The sequence below is a fragment of the Rhinatrema bivittatum genome, chromosome 2 (assembly GCF_901001135.1).
Source record: "Rhinatrema bivittatum chromosome 2, aRhiBiv1.1, whole genome shotgun sequence".
Classification (NCBI taxonomy): Eukaryota; Metazoa; Chordata; class Amphibia; order Gymnophiona; family Rhinatrematidae; genus Rhinatrema; species Rhinatrema bivittatum.
In genome coordinates this window covers 3,107,129-3,127,814 of record NC_042616.1, presented here as the reverse complement: position 1 = coordinate 3,127,814, position 20,686 = coordinate 3,107,129, and the positions used below count along the sequence as shown (strand labels likewise).

The window sequence follows — 20,686 nt, the reverse complement described above, 5'->3', positions numbered from 1 at the left end:
GCCAGCATCTCCCACACACCCACTCTCACTGCTCAACAGGTACAGCCAGCACCTCCCACACACCCACTCTCACCGCTCCCCCAGGTACAGCCAGCACCTCCCACACACCCACTCTCACTGCTCCCCCAGGTACAGCCAGCACCTCCCACACACCCACTCTCACCTCTCCCCCAGGTACAGCCAGCATCTCCCACACACCCACTCTCACCTCTCCCCCAGGTACAGCCAGCAGCTCCCACACACCCACTCTCACCGCTCCCCCAGGTACAGCCAGCACCTCCCACACACCCACTCTCACCGCTCCCCCAGGTACAGCCAGCACCTCCCTGACACCCACTCTCACCGCTCCCCCAGGTACAGCCAGCACCTCCCACACACCCACTCTCACCGCTCCCCCAGGTACAGCCAGCACCTCCCACACACCCACTCTCACCTCTCCCCCAGGTACAGCCAGCACCTCCCTGACACCCACTCTCACCGCTCCCCCAGGTACAGCCAGCACCTCCCACACACCCACTCTCACCTCTCCCCCAGGTACAGCCAGCACCTCCCTGACACCCACTCTCACCGCTCCCCCAGGTACAGCCAGCACCTCCCACACACCCACTCTCACCGTTCCCCCAGGTACAGCCAGCACCTCCCCACACACCCACTCTCACTGCTCCCCCAGGTACAGCCAGCACCTCCCACACACCCACTCTCACCGCTCCCCCAGGTACAGCCAGCACCTCCCACACACCCACTCTCACCGCTCCCCCAGGTACAGCCAGCACCTCCCACACACCCACTCTCACTGCTCCCCCAGGTACAGCCAGCACCTCCCACACACCCACTCTCACCTCTCCCCCAGGTACAGCCAGCACCTCCCACACACCCACTCTCACCGCTCCCCCAGGTACAGCCAGCACCTCCCACACACCCACTCTCACCGCTCCCCCAGGTACGGCCAGCACCTCCCACACACCCACTCTCACCGCTCCCCCAGGTACGGCCAGCACCTCCCACACACCCACTCTCACCGCTCCCCCAGGTACGGCCAGCACCTCCCACACACCCACTCTCACCGCTCCCCCAGGTACAGCCAGCACCTCCCACACACCCACTCTCACCGCTCCCCCAGGTACGGCCAGCACCTCCCACACACCCACTCTCACCGCTCCCCCAGGTACAGCCAGCACCTCCCACACACCCACTCTCACCGCTCCCCCAGGTACAGCCAGCACCTCCCACACACCCACTCTCACCGCTCCCCCAGGTACAGCCAGCACCTCCCACACACCCACTCTCACCGCTCCCCCAGGTACAGCCAGCACCTCCCACACACCCACTCTCACCGCTCCCCCAGGTACAGCCAGCACCTCCCACACACCCACTCTCACCGCTCCCCCAGGTACAGCCAGAACCTCCCACACACCCACTCTCACTGCTCCCCCAGGTACAGCCAGCACCTCCCACACACCCACTCTCACTGCTCCCCCAGGTACAGCCAGCACCTCCCACACACCCACTCTCACTGCTCCCCCAGGTACGGCCAGCACCTCCCACACACCCACTCTCACCTCTCCCCCAGGTACGGCCAGCACCTCCCACACACCCACTCTCACCGCTCCCCCAGGTACAGCCAGCACCTCCCACACACCCACTCTCACCTCTCCCCCAGGTACAGCCAGCACCTCCCACACACCCACTCTCACTGCTCCCCCAGGTACAGCCAGCACCTCCCACACACCCACTCTCACTGCTCCCCCAGGTACAGCCAGCACCTCCCACACACCCACTCTCACTGCTCCCCCAGGTACAGCCAGCACCTCCCACACACCCACTCTCACCGCTCCCCCAGGTACAGCCAGCACCTCCCACACACCCACTCTCACCGCTCCCCCAGGTACAGCCAGAACCTCCCACACACCCACTCTCACCGCTCCCCCAGGTACAGCCAGCACCTCCCACACACCCACTCTCACCGCTCCCCCAGGTACAGCCAGCACCTCCCACACACCCACTCTCACTGCTCCCCCAGGTACAGCCAGCACCTCCCACACACCCACTCTCACCGCTCCCCCAGGTACAGCCAGCACCTCCCACACACCCACTCTCACCGCTCCCCCAGGTACAGCCAGAACCTCCCACACACCCACTCTCACTGCTCCCCCAGGTACAGCCAGCACCTCCCACACACCCACTCTCACCGCTCCCCCAGGTACAGCCAGCACCTCCCACACACCCACTCTCACCGCTCCCCCAGGTACAGCCAGAACCTCCCACACACCCACTCTCACTGCTCCCCCAGGTACAGCCAGCACCTCCCACACACCCACTCTCACCGCTCCCCCAGGTACAGCCAGCACCTCCCACACACCCACTCTCACCGCTCCCCCAGGTACAGCCAGCACCTCCCACACACCCACTCTCACTGCTCCCCCAGGTACAGCCAGCACCTCCCACACCACCCACTCTCACCTCTCCCCCAGGTACAGCCAGCACCTCCCACACACCCACTCTCACTGCTCCCCCAGGTACAGCCAGCACCTCCCACACACCCACTCTCACTGCTCCCCCAGGTACAGCCAGCACCTCCCACACACCCACTCTCACTGCTCCCCCAGGTACAGCCAGCACCTCCCACACACCCACTCTCACTGCTCAACAGGTACAGCCAGCACCTCCCACACACCCACTCTCACTGCTCCCCCAGGTACAGCCAGCACCTCCCACACACCCACTCTCACTGCTCAACAGGTACAGCCAGCACCTCCCACACACCCACTCTCACTGCTCCCCCAGGTACAGCCAGCACCTCCCACACACCCACTCTCACCGCTCCCCCAGGTACAGCCAGCACCTCCCACACACCCACTCTCACTGCTCAACAGGTACAGCCAGCACCTCCCACACACCCACTCTCACTGCTCAACAGGTACAGCCAGCACCTCCCACACACCCACTCTCACCGCTCCCCCAGGTACAGCCAGCACCTCCCACACACCCACTCTCACTGCTCCCCCAGGTACAGCCAGCATCTCCCACACACCCACTCTCACCGCTCACCAGGTACAGCCAGCACCTCCCTGACACCCACTCTCACTGCTCCCCCAGGTACAGCCAGCACCTCCCACACACCCACTCTCACCGCTCCCCCAGGTACAGCCAGCACCTCCCACACACCCACTCTCACTGCTCCCCCAGGTACAGCCAGCATCTCCCACACACCCACTCTCACCGCTCACCAGGTAGAGCCAGCACCTCCCTGACACCCACTCTCACTGCTCCCCCAGGTACAGCCAGCACCTCCCACACACCCACTCTCACTGCTCCCCCAGGTACAGCCAGCACCTCCCACACACCCACTCTCACCGCTCCCCCAGGTACAGCCAGCACCTCCCACACACCCACTCTCACCGCTCACCAGGTACAGCCAGCACCTCCCACACACCCACTCTCACCGCTCCCCCAGGTACAGCCAGCACCTCCCACACACCCACTCTCACCGCTCCCCCAGGTACAGCCAGCACCTCCCACACACCCACTCTCACCGCTCCCCCAGGTACAGCCAGCACCTCCCACACACCCACTCTCACTGCTCCCCCAGGTACAGCCAGCACCTCCCACACACCCACTCTCACCTCTCCCCCAGGTACAGCCAGCACCTCCCACACACCCACTCTCACTGCTCCCCCAGGTACAGCCAGCACCTCCCACACACCCACTCTCACTGCTCCCCCAGGTACAGCCAGCACCTCCCACACACCCACTCTCACCGCTCCCCCAGGTACAGCCAGCACCTCCCACACACCCACTCTCACTGCTCAACAGGTACAGCCAGCACCTCCCACACACCCACTCTCACTGCTCCCCCAGGTACAGCCAGCACCTCCCACACACCCACTCTCACTGCTCAACAGGTACAGCCAGCACCTCCCACACACCCACTCTCACTGCTCCCCCAGGTACAGCCAGCACCTCCCACACACCCACTCTCACTGCTCCCCCAGGTACAGCCAGCACCTCCCACACACCCACTCTCACTGCTCAACAGGTACAGCCAGCACCTCCCACACACCCACTCTCACTGCTCAACAGGTACAGCCAGCACCTCCCACACACCCACTCTCACCGCTCCCCCAGGTACAGCCAGCACCTCCCACACACCCACTCTCACTGCTCCCCCAGGTACAGCCAGCATCTCCCACACACCCACTCTCACCGCTCACCAGGTACAGCCAGCACCTCCCTGACACCCACTCTCACTGCTCCCCCAGGTACAGCCAGCACCTCCCACACACCCACTCTCACCGCTCCCCCAGGTACAGCCAGCACCTCCCACACACCCACTCTCACTGCTCCCCCAGGTACAGCCAGCACCTCCCACACACCCACTCTCACCGCTCACCAGGTACAGCCAGCACCTCCCTGACACCCACTCTCACTGCTCCCCCAGGTACAGCCAGCACCTCCCACACACCCACTCTCACCGCTCCCCCAGGTACAGCCAGCACCTCCCACACACCCACTCTCACCGCTCACCAGGTACAGCCAGCACCTCCCACACACCCACTCTCACCGCTCCCCCCAGGTACAGCCAGCACCTCCCACACACCCACTCTCACCGCTCCCCCAGGTACAGCCAGCACCTCCCACACACCCACTCTCACCGCTCCCCCAGGTACAGCCAGCACCTCCCACACACCCACTCTCACCGCTCCCCCAGGTACAGCCAGCACCTCCCACACACCCACTCTCACCTCTCCCCCAGGTACAGCCAGCACCTCCCACACACCCACTCTCACCGCTCCCCCAGGTACAGCCAGCACCTCCCACACACCCACTCTCACCGCTCCCCCAGGTACAAGCCAGCACCTCCCACACACCCACTCTCACTGCTCCCCCAGGTACAGCCAGCACCTCCCACACACCCACTCTCACCGCTCCCCCAGGTACAGCCAGCACCTCCCACACACCCACTCTCACCGCTCCCCCAGGTACGGCCAGCACCTCCCTGACACCCACTCTCACCGCTCCCCCAGGTACAGCCAGCACCTCCCTGACACCCATCCACCACTTCTCTTCATCAGTCTCCACACCTACTCTCACTGCTCCCCCAGATGCTGCCCAAAACACCATCCTCCCTAGCCTCAGTCCTTTCCTGGGCAAACTGTCTGTCCCTCACCTGAGCCTGTTTCCTGCTGCTGGCCAGAGATGATCCACAGGATGCTCGATTCTATTCCAAGGTGGAACAGGAGCTCGGTCAAAGACTGTAAACATGCACAGTTTTTTACATTAATCACAAACCGTACAAACAGAGACACTGCCTTCATCCCCAAAACCCACCGGTGCACAGACACCGCCCGCAATCCCCTTGGGCTCTGCCCACAACCAGATAGACCCCTTCAGCCACCTAACTCTACCCATTCACAGATGTCGTCTCCAGACCCCAAAACTCTCCCCACATCTGCAGACACACAACTGCTGTTAGTACTCAGACATCCCAAATGCCCACATATTCCCTTCCCCTGCCCGTGCTCTTTTCACCCCCCTGTAAGCGTACGACGACCTGCGAGGGGGCTGGGGGAATCTGATAAAACATGTGCTGGTTTTCTTGCACACTAACCAGACTCTGCTAAAGATGATTAGAGAGGGAGAATGAACTTCCACGGAGAGGCGTCTGGGCTGAGTCAGAAGAGGACACCTACTACAGGTAAGCAATTAGCCACACAGATGAGCGCCCCAGCTTAGGGCTGTCTCCAAATGTGCCAGGGCGCGCGTCGGGAGAGCGGGCGTCCAACGCGGAGTGCCGGCTCTCCCGCGGGGGGGTGGGGGTGGGGGTGAAGATGTGGCGGCCACGGGAGGACCAGGGCATCCACTCCCTCTGCGCCACGCTGTCTCCGGCGACTGAAGAAGCGTGGAGCCTTGGCGTTGAGAGCGGACGCCATCAGATCCAAGTGGGGGGCCCCCCACCAATGGACGAGAAGTTGCATCGCTTTGTCGGAGAGAGACCACTCTCCGGGGTCCAGCAGTTGACGACTGAGGAAGTCCGCCTGCACGTTGTCCACACCGGCGATGTGCGAGCCCGCTAGCCGGACGAGATGACGCTCCGCCCATTGCATCAGCAGCGCCGCCTCGAGCGCGACCTGCGGGCTGCGCGTGCCTCCTTGTCGGTTGATGTAGGCCACGGTGGTAGCGTTGTCCGATAGGATTCTGACTTCCCGGTTCCGAAGAAGCGGGAGGAAATGTCGCAGAGCTAGCCGGACCGCTCGGGTGTTCAGACGGTTGATTGACCACTTCGCCTCCACCGTGGACCACGTCCCCTGCGTGGCGCTTCGATCGCAGACTGCACCCCAGCCTGCTAGACTGGCATCGGTGGTCACCACCACCCAATTTGGCAGATCGAGGGACACGCCACGGGCCAGGTTCGGCGGATCCAACCACCAGCCCAGACTGTCCCTGGCATTCTGCGGGAGCGGGAGAATCATCTGGTAGTCCTGCGATACTGGTTTCCAACGGAGAGGAGCGCCCACTGTAAGATCCTGAGGTGCGCGAAAGCCCAAGGTACAAGGTCGATGGTGGACCCCATCACTCCCAGGAGTTGCAGGTAGTCCCAGGAGGTGGGCTCTGGTAACACAGAGAACCGTCGTGTGTGATCCCGCAAGGATTGAGCTTTGTCCTGGCGCAGAAAAACTTTGCCCAGTAGGGTGTCGAAGGTCGCCCCCAAAAAAACCCCAAGCGTTGCGAGGGCATGAAGGAGCTCTTGGAGAAGTTCACTACCCATCCCAGAGAATGTAGAAACCGTACTACTCGAGTCACCGCTGAGCGTCCATGATCGAATGACTTCGCCCGGAGGAGCCAATTGTCCAGATAAGGATGAACCAGGATGCCCTCCTTCAGGAGAGCTGCCGCCACGACTACCATGATCTTGGTGAAGGTGCGCGGCGCCGTTGCCAATCCGAACGGGAGAGCCGTGAACTGAAAATGCTGGTCCAGAATTTTGAAACGAAGGAAACGGTGGTGGTCCGGGCGGATGGGAATGTGCAGGTAGGCCTCCGTTAAGTCCAGGGAGGCGAGGAACTCCCCCCGATGCACCACCGCAATCACTGACCGGAGCGTTTCCATGCGGAACCGAACGACTCGAAGGGATTTGTTGACTTCCTTGAGGTCTAGGATAGGCCGGAAGGAACCGTCCTTCTTTGGTACGACGAAATAGATGGAATAGTGGCCCGAGCCCACCTCTCCGAAGGGCACGGGCGCAATAGCGCCTATCTCCCGGAGTCTGTCCAGAGTCAGCTGCACCGCTCCTCTCTTGAGGTCCGAGCCACAGGGGGAAAAGATGAACCTTCCCTGCGGGGGGGCGGACAAATTCCAATGCGTAGCCGTGTTTTATGGTATCCAGGACCCACTGGTCTGAGGTGATCCGTGCCCACTCCGCGTAGAAATACGTTAGTCGGTCCCCAATCCTGGGGACAGGGGAGTGGGCGAGACTGGCATCATTGTGAAGACTTGGTATAGGGGTTCCCGGTTCCGGGAGTAGTGCGTGCGGGCCGACGCCCGCGAAAGGAGCGCAACCAGGGCTGAGACCTGGGGGCGGATGACCGGGAGCCCGCCTGTCTGTATCCCCTGTAGCGCCGTTGCGCTCTGGCTCTGGTCCGAGAAGAAGAAAAATGCTCTGGATGGTCGAAAACTATCCTCCGGCAGCCGATGAACAGCGTTCTCCCCCAGGGACTTGATGATCCGGTCCAAATCCTCCCCGAAGAGGAACTTGCCCCTGAAGGGAAGAGAGCCCAGACTCGACTTAGAGGACGTATCAGCCGCCCAATTGCGTAGCCACAGTAGTCGTCGTGCTGCCACTACCGAAACCATGGACCTTGCGAGGACCCGAAAAAGGTCGTAAGAGGCGTCCGCCCCATACGCCACTGCGGCTTCTAGCCGATCTGCCTGGGCAGCCTCATCGGACGGCAGGTTCTGAGACGTGAGGAGTTGTTGCACCCAAAGGAGACTAGCCCGCTGGGCAAGCGAACTGCACATCACCGCCCGCATACCCAGAGCGGAGACCTTGAAAAACCGCTTAAGGAAAACTTCCAACTTACGATCCTGTGTGTCCCGCAACGCCGCACCTCCCGTCACTGGGATAGTCATCCTCTTCTTGACCGCCGCACTGCCGAGTCCACCTTTGGGACCTTGATGAGGTCCAGAAAATCTTCGGTGAGCGGGTACAGCTTTTCCATAGCCCGGCTGCTCTTCAGGGAGGCCTCCGGGGTGTCCCATTCCCTGGTGAGAAGTTGTAAAAACGAGTCATGAATGGGAAAAGCCCGAGCCCTCGGCCGGAGTGCCGCCAGGACAGGATCTCCCTTCCTTGAAGAAGTGACGACAGCGGGAGCTACTGGGGCAGGCGGGTCCAAATCTAATTCTTGGATGATCTGCGGGATGAGGTCATCCAGCTCTTCCCTCTGGAAGAGGCGTAGGGTACGCGGACCATCCCCCTCCTGCGTGCCGTCCCCTTGTCCCCCGTCCGGGAGGTCAAGTCCATGTCCCGCTGGGTCTGGCACCATCCCCACTGCCGTGGGCGTGGATCGGACCCGGGTAGGAAGGCGGGAGGCCCCCACTCCCGGAGGGTCGGGGGGGGCTGGCGTTGAGGGCGACATCCGAGGGATCTTAGGAGGGGGGGTCCCACAGGTGCTTCCAGCCCCTGCAGATAAGCGGTATACATGAGCAGGATAAACTCCGGAGAGAACCCCGGCCTGCTCGGGTGCGCTTCGGGGGCGGCGTGGTTCCTGCTCCCTGGCTCTGGGTGCTTGGTTCCTGCACCAAAATCGGGGGAACACCCCCGCTGGTAGAGTCCTCCAGGGATCCGTTCTCCCTCGTGGCCTCCAGGGATCCGTTCCCCCTCGTGGCCTGCGCCTCAGGGCGCTCAGAATGTAAAATGGCCGCCGTTCCCGCCAAAAATGGCGGAGTGGCCGGCCTGCGCCGCCCGGGCAAAAAAGTGAAATCAGTCAGGGACTGTGAGGTACCTTCCCCCCCGGGAAGGCATCGTGCACAGATGCCCTCCCGGGAAATCCGGGACCCCGGGTCTCCGCAGGCCGCACAGCGGGACGGCCGCGGCATCGGGATCGCTGTAGGAGAAAAGAAAAAGCCACGGGGGGGGCCACGCGCACAAAAGCGCCGCTGCGGGGGGGCCCGGTCGGCCCGCATTGCCCGCTGTCCGAAAATAGAGAAGGGTGCCGCGGGGGGGCCTTCCCGGCCACACGACCCGCCCCGGACATCTTTCCCTAAATGGCTCAGCAGCCCATGAGGAGCTGTAAAATGGCCGCGGGTGAGGGAGTAAAGAGCGAAGAGGCCGGCTCCACCGGCTTTCACAGGCACCGGGGGCTGAGCTGTGAAGGAAAAAACTACAAAGGAAAAACAAACTTACCCCTGGCTGCAACGAGAAATAAACAGCAAGGCCGCAGAGAAGAGACAAGGAAGAGAAGCCACTCCCCAGAAGTTGAAAGAACTCTGCCTTTTTTTTTTTTTTTTTTTTTTTTTTTTTTTAAACTTAATACAAACTTGATCCACAGAAAAAGACAACAACAAGCCATAATCAAGCAAGAAAGTGAAGGAAAAGGAGGGGAAGCCTGATTCCCCTACTCGCATCTGCTGGAGTCAGAAGATACTGAACTCCTGCAGAGGGGGTAGTAGTATTTATGGTGACGCCCCCTCAAAGCTTGTGCTGACTCCATCTGCTGGATTGGGGACATAACCCACTGTCTGGACTGATCCAGGTACGTACAGGGAACAGCAAGTTACCCCCATGTTTAGTTGTTCCCCAAACCGTAATATTGGTTGGTTGGTTGCCGTCTGAATCCCATTCCCCTTTTCTCACTGCCATTGAAGCAGAGAGCAATGATGCAGTTGCATTAACAGTATCAAGGCTTATTGGTTAAGGGTAGTAACCCCTACATCAGCAAGTTACCCCCAGTTACCCCCATGCACTCTTTCCTTTACTTCCATCTTCTAACCTTTAGGGACCCAAAGTGTTTATCCCATGCCCCTTTGAGTTCCTTCAGTGTTTTCAATTTCACCACCTCCTCCGGAAGGGCATTCAAGGCATCCACCACCCTCTCCGTGAAGAAATACTTCCTGACATTGGTTCTGAGTCTTCCTCCCTGGAGTTTCATTTCATGACTCCTAGTTCTACTAATTTCTTACCGGCCCCCAAAACGAGCTTGGAAGGCTATTTGGCGGGGCACCCAATAGGTTCAATCAGTACCTTTGATGGACGATGGAAAGAATCCACTGGTCTGAGGTTATACCGGGCCAGCGATGGCAAAGAACTCTTAGCATGCCCCCGACCAGCGGATCCATCGCACCGGGTACTGGCAACTACACTCCTTACAACCCAGTCAAAACCCCATCTCTGGGCCATGGGAGCTCTCTGCTGCCTGGGACAGCTGCAGCAGCCCTGATGCTTCTGACAGGAGCAAGGGGGCAGAGGATAGTACTTTCTCTGGTCAATGAAAGTCTACTTCTGCCCCGATCTCGCTGACCTGCTAGCAGAGGAGGACGGGTCTGGAGTGCTGGCAGAGAGTTGCTGGAGGGTTTCATGGTGGCCCCGGAGCTGGACCACCTCATCCCTCATCTTATCGCCAAAGAGACTGCTCCCAGTACACGGTGCGTCAGCGAGTATTTCCTGTATCTCTGGTAGGATGTCAGAGACCTACAGCCATGCCATCCTGTGGGAACTGATTCCCACTGCAGAGACCCTCAATGCCTTCTCGAAGACACTGTAGATTGCTGGGACCTCGTGTTTTCCGCACTCCAGGCTGTTGTGCACTAGCAACATGAGGGTGACCTGAGGAAACTGCTCGGCCACCTCATGCACCTTCTTCCAGATGTCCGACGAGTACTGGCAATGAGCACGGCTGTCTGAAAAGCTTTCTCCCAAGAAGGGCCATTGCTTTGTGATCTTGCCTGGGAGTGCCGAGGAATGGGTCCAAGGCCGCTTAGCTTTCTTGCGAGCCAATTCAACTACCAGCAATTGGTGGAGAAGTTGGAAGCGTTGCTCCCTGCTTCAATGGCAGGGGAAGGTGGAAGGTGGAAGCGTTGCTCTCTGCTTCAACGGCAGGGGAAAATGTGGAAAAGAGGATTTGCATTCAGACAACCAACAAGGACTGAACTTCACAATCTGGGTAAACAAATAAGCGTGGGGGTAGCTTGCTTATTGCGGTGGTTACTACTCTAAACCAATTAAGCCTGATACATCACTTTGAATGCATGAACAGTCGCTCTCTGCTTCACGGCAGGGGGAAATGTGGAAAACAGGATTTACATTCAGACAACATCCAACAAGGCATTGATCTGCATAGACTGGGTAAACAAGCATCGGGGTAACTTGCTTGATGCGGCAGTTACTGCCCTTAACCATTAAGCCTTATGCTCACCTTCGATGCAACTCCAACATTACTCTCTGCATCAATGGCAGGGGGTGACAGGAAATTTGAATCAAACAGTTACCAACAAGGGCCCTGAACTTGGTGGTTGATGAAACAGATAAGTATGGGAAAATAGGTGTGGGAGCTTGCTGGGCAGACTAGATGGGCCTATTGGTCTTTTTCTGCCGTCATTTCTATGTTTCATCTCATTTCTATGTAAGTTGTCACTTATCAAACCTGAGAGCTTTCTGGACGAGGTAAATCCCTTCAGCTTTCTTATTCACAGGAGGCACCCTGAGGGGGAGTTCCCATATCCTCAGCAGTAACTCCTTAAGGATATCATATACAGGCACCACCACAACCTTCGTAGGAGGCTCCACGAACTGGAGGATTTCAGGCATCCTCCTCTGTCGGCAACTGAAAAGGGATGACTTCCGCCATTGACTGCACAAAACTTGCAAAGGTTAGGTCCTCAGGTGGAGATCTTCTTTGCTCCTCTGGAGGTCAAGGGTCCAAGTGGAGACTCTAAGAGGCATCATTAGAAGACCTCATGGTGTCATCCCTCCAGGGGTCATAGGGGCCCTCATCCTCATTGACATCGACTGGGGATGGAGCCCTGGGTGCTTGGCCTTTGTCCAGAGGCACAGGCACTAGTGGAGCTGGACAGAGAGCTGCAAGCCTTGGCATCTCAGCCAGCCTAGGTGGAGCTTCCTCCCCAAGGAACCAGCCACGACTACCATATCGGCAGGGGGATGCTGCAGTGCCCTGACGGGCACCAATGCCATCCCAGAGACAGATGCCAGGGGAGTTGGTAATGCACTGATGAGCATATGGAGTTTCTCCAACAGTGGCTCCAAGATGGACGGTGCCAACTCCTGTGCCATTGATGCTATGGGACCGATGTCCCGCATCGCCCGCTCGACTACCAACCGTACTCACCTCTTGAGTTTCTCTCAAACACTGCTGACACCAACACCGACTGGGAGGAAGGAGGGATGACCTAATCCTCTTCGGAGCCAAGAGGAGGAAGGGTGACTGGCATCTGGACTGTTGGAGACCGTAGCACACCCCAGCACCAACAAAGGTCTTGCACTCCTCGCCATGGGGTTACATCAGAAGCATCACAGCATGAGCTGGTGCATCCCAATGCCCAGCATCATGCATCGATGTAGACCAGTGCCAATGCTTCTTCAGCTAACATTGATGCTTGACACAGTCTTTCCCCGGTGCCAAGGCCGATGACAAGGAACCCCATGTCCTCGGCCTGGAGCAGCCCGATGATGGTCAGTCTCCAGCACCCCTATCATCGGACGGCACCAATGGTCCCCACTAATGTTGATGGCTTGGTGTCTATCGGTTCAGCTCCATGATCCTTCGATGCCAATGCCGCTAATGCCGATGCTGATACCTTGGACTTCTTCGACCTGAAGAGACACTCCATCTTGTCGAGATAAAGACTGTGTCCTTTTGGGTTCATCTGGGCATATTTGCAGCAACCCCGGACGTCATGCAATGGCCCCAGGCAGAGGACATATTCATCACGGGAATCAGTGATGGACATGGGCCTCAGGCACAGAGGGCATTGCTTAAACCCGGACATGGCCATGATGACATGAGATAAACGGGAGGCAAGAACAAAATCAATGGCAAAAGGCGTCGATGGCCGGCAGGCACTGAAGCACTGCCGCCGCTAGGAATCGACTGCAAAAGGAAACTTACCAATAAACATCAAAACCCCTTACTAGGAATGCCAAAGAGAGGACCAAGAGGGACCTGGTGTTGAATGAGGTGAAAAAAATTGCATTAAGAGAAAAAAGTGAAACGTTTTCCAGAAAAATACTAAAAGGCCAAAAGTGAGCTCACAAACCGCGATACTGCAGCTCCGCAGAAAAAGAGAGACTGAAAAGGGCCCTCCCGTGGATGCGTGGTTTAGGGCATGCTGTGCATGCTCAGTGTGGCAAGACATAAGTTTTCCGCGCCGGGCTCCATCTGATGATGTCACCCATGAGCGAGTTCCGGCATCCTGCTTGTCCTGGGATAAAAAGAGAGACTGAAAAGGGACCTCCCGTGGATGCGTGGTTTAGGGCATGCTGTGTATGCTCAGTGTGGCAAGACATAAGCTTTCCGCGCCGGGCTCCATCTGATGATGTCACCCGTGAGCGAGTGCCGACATCCTGCTTGTCCTGGGATAAAAAGAGAGACTGAAAAGGGCCCTCCCGTGGATGCGTGGTTTAGGGCATGCTGTGCATGCTCAGTGTGGCAAGACATAAGCTTTCTGCGCCGGGCTCCATCTGATGATGTCACCCATGAGTGAGTTCCGACATCCTGCTTGTCCTGGGATAAAAAGAGAGACTGAAAAGGGACCTCCCGTGGATGCGTGGTTTAGGGCATGCTGTGCATGCTCAGTGTGGCAAGACATAAGCTTTCCGCGCCGGGCTCCATCTGATGATGTCACCCGTGAGCGAGTGCCGACATCCTGCTTGTCCTGGGATAAAAAGAGAGACTGAAAAGGGACCTCCCGTGGATGCGTGGTTTAGGGCATGCTGTGCATGCTCAGTGTGGCAAGACATAAGCTTTCCGCGCCGGGCTCCATCTGATGATGTCACCCGTGAGCGAGTGCCGACATCTTGCTTGTCCTGGGATAAAAAGAGAGACTGAAAAGGGACCTCCCGTGGATGCGTGGTTTAGGGCATGCTGTGCATGCTCAGTGTGGCAAGACATAAGCTTTCCGCGCCGGGCTCCATCTGATGATGTCACCCATGAGCGAGTTCCGACATCCTGCTTGTCCTGGGATAAAGAGAGAGACTGAAAAGGGACCTCCCGTGGATGCGTGGTTTAGGGCATGCTGTGCATGCTCAGTGTGGCAAGACATAAGTTTTCCGCGCCGGGCTCCATCTGATGATGTCACCCATGAGCGAGTTCCGGCATCCTGCTTGTCCTGGGATAAAGAGAGAGACTGAAAAGGGACCTCCCGTGGATGCGTGGTTTAGGGCATGCTGGGCATGCTCAGTGTGGCAAGACATAAGCTTTCCGCGCCGGGCTCCATCTGATGATGTCACCCGTGAGCGAGTGCCGACATCCTGCTTGTCCTGGGATAAAAAGAGAGACTGAAAAGGGCCCTCCCGTGGATGCGTGGTTTAGGGCATGCTGTGCATGCTCAGTGTGGCAAGACATAAGCTTTCCGCGCCGGGCTCCATCTGATGATGTCACCCATGAGTGAGTTCCGACATCCTGCTTGTCCTGGGATAAAAAGAGAGACTGAAAAGGGACCTCCCGTGGATGCGTGGTTTAGGGCATGCTGTGTATGCTCAGTGTGGCAAGACATAAGCTTTCCGCGCCGGGCTCCATCTGATGATGTCACCCATGAGTGAGTTCCGACATCCTGCTTGTCCTGGGATAAAAAGAGAGACTGAAAAGGGACCTCCCGTGGATGCGTGGTTTAGGGCATGCTGTGCATGCTCAGTGTGGCAAGACATAAGCTCCAGAAACTCTGACATAAGCTTTCCGCGCCGGGCTCCATCTGATGATGTCACCCGTGAGCGAGTGCCGACATCCTGCTTTGTCCTCGGAGAAAGATTCTTCCCTTGAGTCGTGCTGTCGCTGCTCTCGTCGATGAATGCGGAAACACTGCTAAAGACGCCGAACCTTCTTCTCTGGGATGTGCGGAAGGATCGATAAGAAAACAAGGGAGGAAAGCTCACCAGGTAAAAGAAGCCCTTCTTCTTGCAGGTTAACATTTCCAGGATCTTGTTCATTATCCTCCCCATCCTCACCGCCTGCCACCAGCCTCTGCCCACGACCTGTGCAGGAAAATAAAGGCAATAAACATCTACTAAACCTGTAATGCAGCTAGACCCACAGTGCTGGTATGGTATCTGCCTCCCCAATGCTATCCACCCCATCACCTGGATTCTCCCTCCTCATCCCTGGCAACCGGTCTCTCCTGGAAGGGATGAGAGAACATGGACAGCCCCTACCCGCTGATCAACAGGCAGCAAAGCAGCTGCCATTCTCGTGGCATCACAGTACTAACCCCCTTCCCCTAGGAATGCAGTACAAGGGGGTCCCCCAAACTCAGAACCCAATGAATCAAGACATGATTTTAAAATGTGCATTGAAATTCATGCACTGAAAACGTAAGCTAAAAGAACGCAAATACATTGAGATTTTCAGAAAAGAATACATAAATCATATTTAATGAGCACAAGCCATGGGGTACACTTACATAACAAGTTAAGAGCATAAGTTGTGCTCACAACACACACGTTTTATTCACATAAATGCAGACTGAGCCCGACACCACAAACGCCAGGCTCAGTCCCTCCCACAGGCTGAGCACCAGCCCCAGGAACGTTACTCTGCCTCTGACCAGGAGTAAGATCTCCAGCAGTCAGCGCCTCTCTCTGCCCTGAGGGGTGATAGCTAATGCCTTGAGGGACATGGGATTAAGCTGTGCACACCAATGTGACCACAGCCTGACACACCTTATCACATCGGGCCTCAGCACTCGAGGGCTGTAACTCGGCTGGGTTTTCACGAATGCCACAATGAATATGCGCGAGATGTTATCGCCGTGCAAATATACTTCACGCATATTCAGTGCTGCAACCGTGGGCCCTGGAGGACTGAACCTGGGGACTCCCGCAATAGACGTCGTCTTACCCCAGTGGTGGTGTCCGGACGTGGTTTCCAGAAGTCCATGTACCCCAGGGATCCTAGGGGCGACTCTACGCGCTGGGGAGCTGAGCACAGCGGGCAACCCCTCTCCCTCCCGAAGGAGTGCTTCCAGGTCAGCAGCCTCAACATGGCCCCCCAGGACCTCACCCTCGCCCCGCGAGGGACTGTCCCCGGGCAGAGCCTGGAGCCTGAGGGGCGGCAGCCCTGCACCCTCTTCCTGAGGCGCTGCCGCGGGCGTCCGGACACAGAGCGTGGAGCTGGGGGTGAGCCCCAGAGACCGCAGGCTCTCGCCGAGCTGCGCCTGGCTGAAGTGCTGCCGCGGAAAGCTCTGTAGGAGGCTGAAGGAATGAAGGTGCGGGTGCATTTCCGAGATGTGCTCTTTCACCTTCCCAAGGCTGGCGCTGGCAGGGAAGCGCTGGCGGAAGGAGTCTCCAGAAGGAAGGCGGATCTGTGGGAGGCGAAACGAGGTCAACAGTCACAAATTCACTGAGCTTTAAACAGACTCATCACCTTCCCTTCTCACGTCCCTGTCTAGGAGCTCTCCTGCCAGGATTCACAGCAGGGATAGACTCCAATGAACAGTGGTTATCATCTCAGTCTTTCAGCCTCTCTTCTCTCCAAAATCATAATTCCCATCTCCCTTTGCCCCTCAGACTGTGACATACCATTTATTTATTTATGTAAAAGCTTCGTGACACGCATATTCCTTCGTTCAAAGCGAGGTATATAAGAAACACACATAAAAAGCAGAGTGGCTTACCTGTAACAGGTGTTCTCCAAGGACAGCAGGACAGGATGGGTGCCTTCATTGGGCTGGAGCCCCCAACACAGAAAACTTATGTCAAAGTTTCTAGGTCTTTGACTAGGCACACTGAGCATGCCCAACGTGCCCTATACCACACGTCTATGCGGGATCCCTCTGCAGTCTCGCAACACAGAATTACGATAAAATAAAAATATGGGAAACCCAACTCTGCGGGGTGGCGGGCGGGTTTCGTGAGGACTAACACATCCTGCTGTCCTGGGAGAACACCTGTTACAGGTATGCAACTCTGCTTTCTCCGAAGACAAGCAGGATGGTAGCCCTCACACATGGGCGAATCCCTAGCTGCTCTCCAACCCAACAGGAAACCAACAGATGCCCAGCAAGGTGCCAACGGGCACAACAGTGCTGTTGTTAACAGAGGGGGGAGACAGCCTGAACACAAACAATGGGTCCTAGGTTGCGAGAGTTGGGTTCTACGCCTCAAACAGATTTCTGAGGATAGACTAACCGAACCTACTGTCGCGTCGGCCATCCCTGTTCAGACAGTAATGGGATGTGAATGTGTGGAGAGAACTCCACATCGCAGCCTTGCAGATTTCCTCCACGGAAACTGCTCGCAAGTGGACCATTGACGCTGCCATGGCTGTGACAAAATGAGCCTTGATGTGACCCCCTCAAGATGCAGTCCCGCCTGGGCTAAATTTATTTATTTTAAACATTTTTATATACCGGCATTAGTTGTGGACATCATGCCGGCTTACAGTAAACGGGTTAAGCTTGGAAATTACATTTTAACAGGGAAATCGAAACTGGGAAAGGGGGTAACAAGAAGAAGATGAGAAGAGAAAGGATAACAAAACATGGTTTCTCAATGTGAGAAGAGAGAGGATAACAAAACATGGTTCCTCAATGTGAGGAGAAAGAGTAGACACAGAGTGGTCTACTTTGGAAACGGTGTGATAGCCTTTTATTCTGGGTAAGCTTGCTTGAACAACCATGTTTTCAATTTCTTTTTGAAGTTGTTCATACATGGTTCGAGGCGCAGGTCAGGCGGTAGTGTGTTCCAATGAGTTGGACCTGCGACCAAGAGTGCACGGTCACGTGTAGAGGAGAGATGGGCTGTTTTCAGGGAGGGCACAACTAGGGTGCCTTTTTTGGCCGTTCTAGTAGGTCAACTGGACTGAGGGGTTGTGAAAGGGAAATCTAACCAGTTGGAGTTGTGGGTGTGTATTGCTTTATGAATTATGGTGAGGGTTTTGTACATAATACGTGAGGCTATGGGGAGCCAGTGTAGGTCTCTAAGGATGGGATTGATGTGGTCATATTTACGGGAGTTTGCGATGAGTCTCGCTGTAGCATGTTGTAACATTTGTAGTGGTTTAATGGTAGAGTAAGGGAGCCCTAGGAGTAGAGCATTACAGTAGTCTAATTTGGATGAGATGGTGGCCTGTATAACTGTACGAAAATCTTGGGTGTGTAGGAGAGGTCTGAGTTTTTTAAGCACATTAAGTTTGAAAAAGCAGGCTTTGAGTATGGAATTTACGTGGTTCTTCATACTTAATTGATGGTCAAGGAGAACTCCAAGGTCCCTCACAAATGGTTGTGTTGAGAGGAGGTTGAGTTTGGTAATATCAGATGGAGGAGGGGAAGAGGATGAGTGAGGGGAGATGAGTAGAAGTTCAGTTTTGTTCGTATTGAGGGCAAGATGGAGGTTAGTGAGCAGGGAGTTAATGGCTGTGAGGCATTTCTCCCAATGTTCTAGGGCGTCAGAGATAGAGTTCTGGATAGGGATGATGATCTGAACATCATCGGCGTAAAGGTAGAACTTAAGTTTGAGATCAGAGAGGAGTTGGCAGAGGGGGGTGATGTAAATGTTGAAGAGGGTGGAGGAGAGTGATGAACCTTGGGGGACTCCCTGCTGGAGGGGCTGCGGGGTGGATGTGGAGTTCCCGATTTTAACGGAGGACTTTCTGTTTGAGAGGAATGATTTAAACCAGGAATGATTTAAACCAGGAATGATTTAAACAAGAGCCAGGTCTGAGATGCCAATGTTCTCCAGGCGTGTTAGTAGATGATGGTGGCTAATAGTGTCGAAGGCTGATGAAATGTCGAGGAGGGCAATGAATGAAGAAGATGCAATCCACTAGCCATTGGATAGTGTCTGCTTTCCAATGGCTAGTGACAGCAACTCCCAATCTATACCTATCAAAAGAAATGATCTATGGGCTTCTGTCCACTCCAGGTAGAAGATTAATGTTCGCTTGCATTCCAAACTGTGCAGTGCTTGTTCGCCTTGGTGTGAATGGGGCCTGGGAAAGAATACTGGCAGGATGATTGACTGGTTAAGATGGAAATCCATCCCCATCTTAGGCAGGAACTTAAGATGTGTATGCAAACCTAAATAAAACCTAATGAAAGATGAATAAGTCACTAAGGCCTGGAGTTCACTGACCCTGCGTGCTGAAGTGACCGCCACTAAAAATATGACCGTCCACATCAGTCACAGGTGCACAGCAGCTCAAAAAGAGCTTTCATCAGCTGAGCTAATACCACGCTGAGGTCCCAAGACACAGCGGGAGGCTTCAACTGAAGCAGGCCCCACATGAAGCATACAGAGAAGGGCATACCATCTACAACTTGATGGTATGCACCAGTTGCACTCAGATGAACTCTAACTGAGTTGGTTTTCAAGTCAGTCTCTGAAAGGTGTAGAAGGTAATCAAACAGTTTTTGCGTGGGGTAGCAGAACAGATCTAGGCCCTTCTGCTCACACCACATGGAACACCTCCTCTACTTCAGTCCGATGGACTTTCTAGTGGAAGGCTTTTTAGAAGCCACCAGGACCCAATACATATCTTCTGAAAGATCAAGCGGCTGCAGAATCAACCTCTCAACATCCAGGCTGTGAGCGACAGGGCCTGGAGATTAGGATGCCACAACCTGCCCCCATCTTGCATGATGAGATCTGGGGAAGTCCCCAGACTGATCGGTTTCCGATGGACAGTTCCCGCAGAAGCAGAAACCAGACCTGTCTCAGCCAATGAGGGGCCATGAGGATCATAATTCCCCTATTCTCGAGAAGCTTCAAGAGAGTCTTCACTGCTAAGGGAATCGAAGGATACGCATACAGAATACTCTTGTCCCAGGGACAGGCAAGGGCGCCCGAGGCAAGTTTGCCATCTGACCTGTATAGGAAACAGAACCAAGGCACCTTCTTGTTGCAGGGGGGACGAGACAGATTTACGTCTGGACTCTCTCAGAGGTGGAATATCCAGTTTGCTACCCCTGGTTCAGGGTCCACTTATGGGGTCTGAAGGCTCGACTCAGCCTGTCTACAAACAGAAACACCACAGCTCTTAACCCCGATTGCACAGCATCCCATTTGAAGAATCAGATAGTGTCCTCAGCCAAAGATCTAGGCGTCTTCCTAGACAGTGAACTAAGCTTTAAAAAAACACATTAACACAGTGATAAAAGACGGATTCTTCAAACTCCAGGTCCTAAAAAAACTGAAACCGCTGCTTTATACCCATGACTATCGAACAGTACTTCAGATAATACTCTTCTCAAAAATAGACTACTGCAACGCCCTCCTCCTCGGCCTCCCGTCTACCACCCTTAGACCAATGCAGCTGTTACAAAATGCAGCAGCAAGATCACATACAAACAGCAAAAGATCGGACCATATCACATCAATCCTCAAAGAACTTCATTGGCTACCCATCCCATTTAGAATCCAATACAAAGCTCTAACTCTCATTCGCAAAGCACTCTACAATGACAAGATTGACTGGCTGAGTGCATCCCTACACTTCTACATCCCCCAAAGGAACCTCGGATCCAC

General features: G+C 56.0%; 1 protein-coding gene across 1 annotated transcript in view; it reads right to left on the bottom strand.

Annotated features, from left to right (window-relative positions):
• Positions 1-20,686, bottom strand: part of LOC115083435 — a 132,019-nt gene that overhangs the window by 94,748 nt on the left and 16,585 nt on the right. Inside the window, exons 2-4 of the mRNA XM_029587251.1 lie at positions 16,062-16,524; positions 15,101-15,199; positions 5,168-5,252 (exon numbers count right to left, since the gene is read on the bottom strand). Of these exons, the coding sequence (XP_029443111.1) occupies positions 5,168-5,252; positions 15,101-15,199; positions 16,062-16,524 (647 nt within the window). The remainder of the gene's footprint in view (positions 1-5,167; positions 5,253-15,100; positions 15,200-16,061; positions 16,525-20,686) is intronic.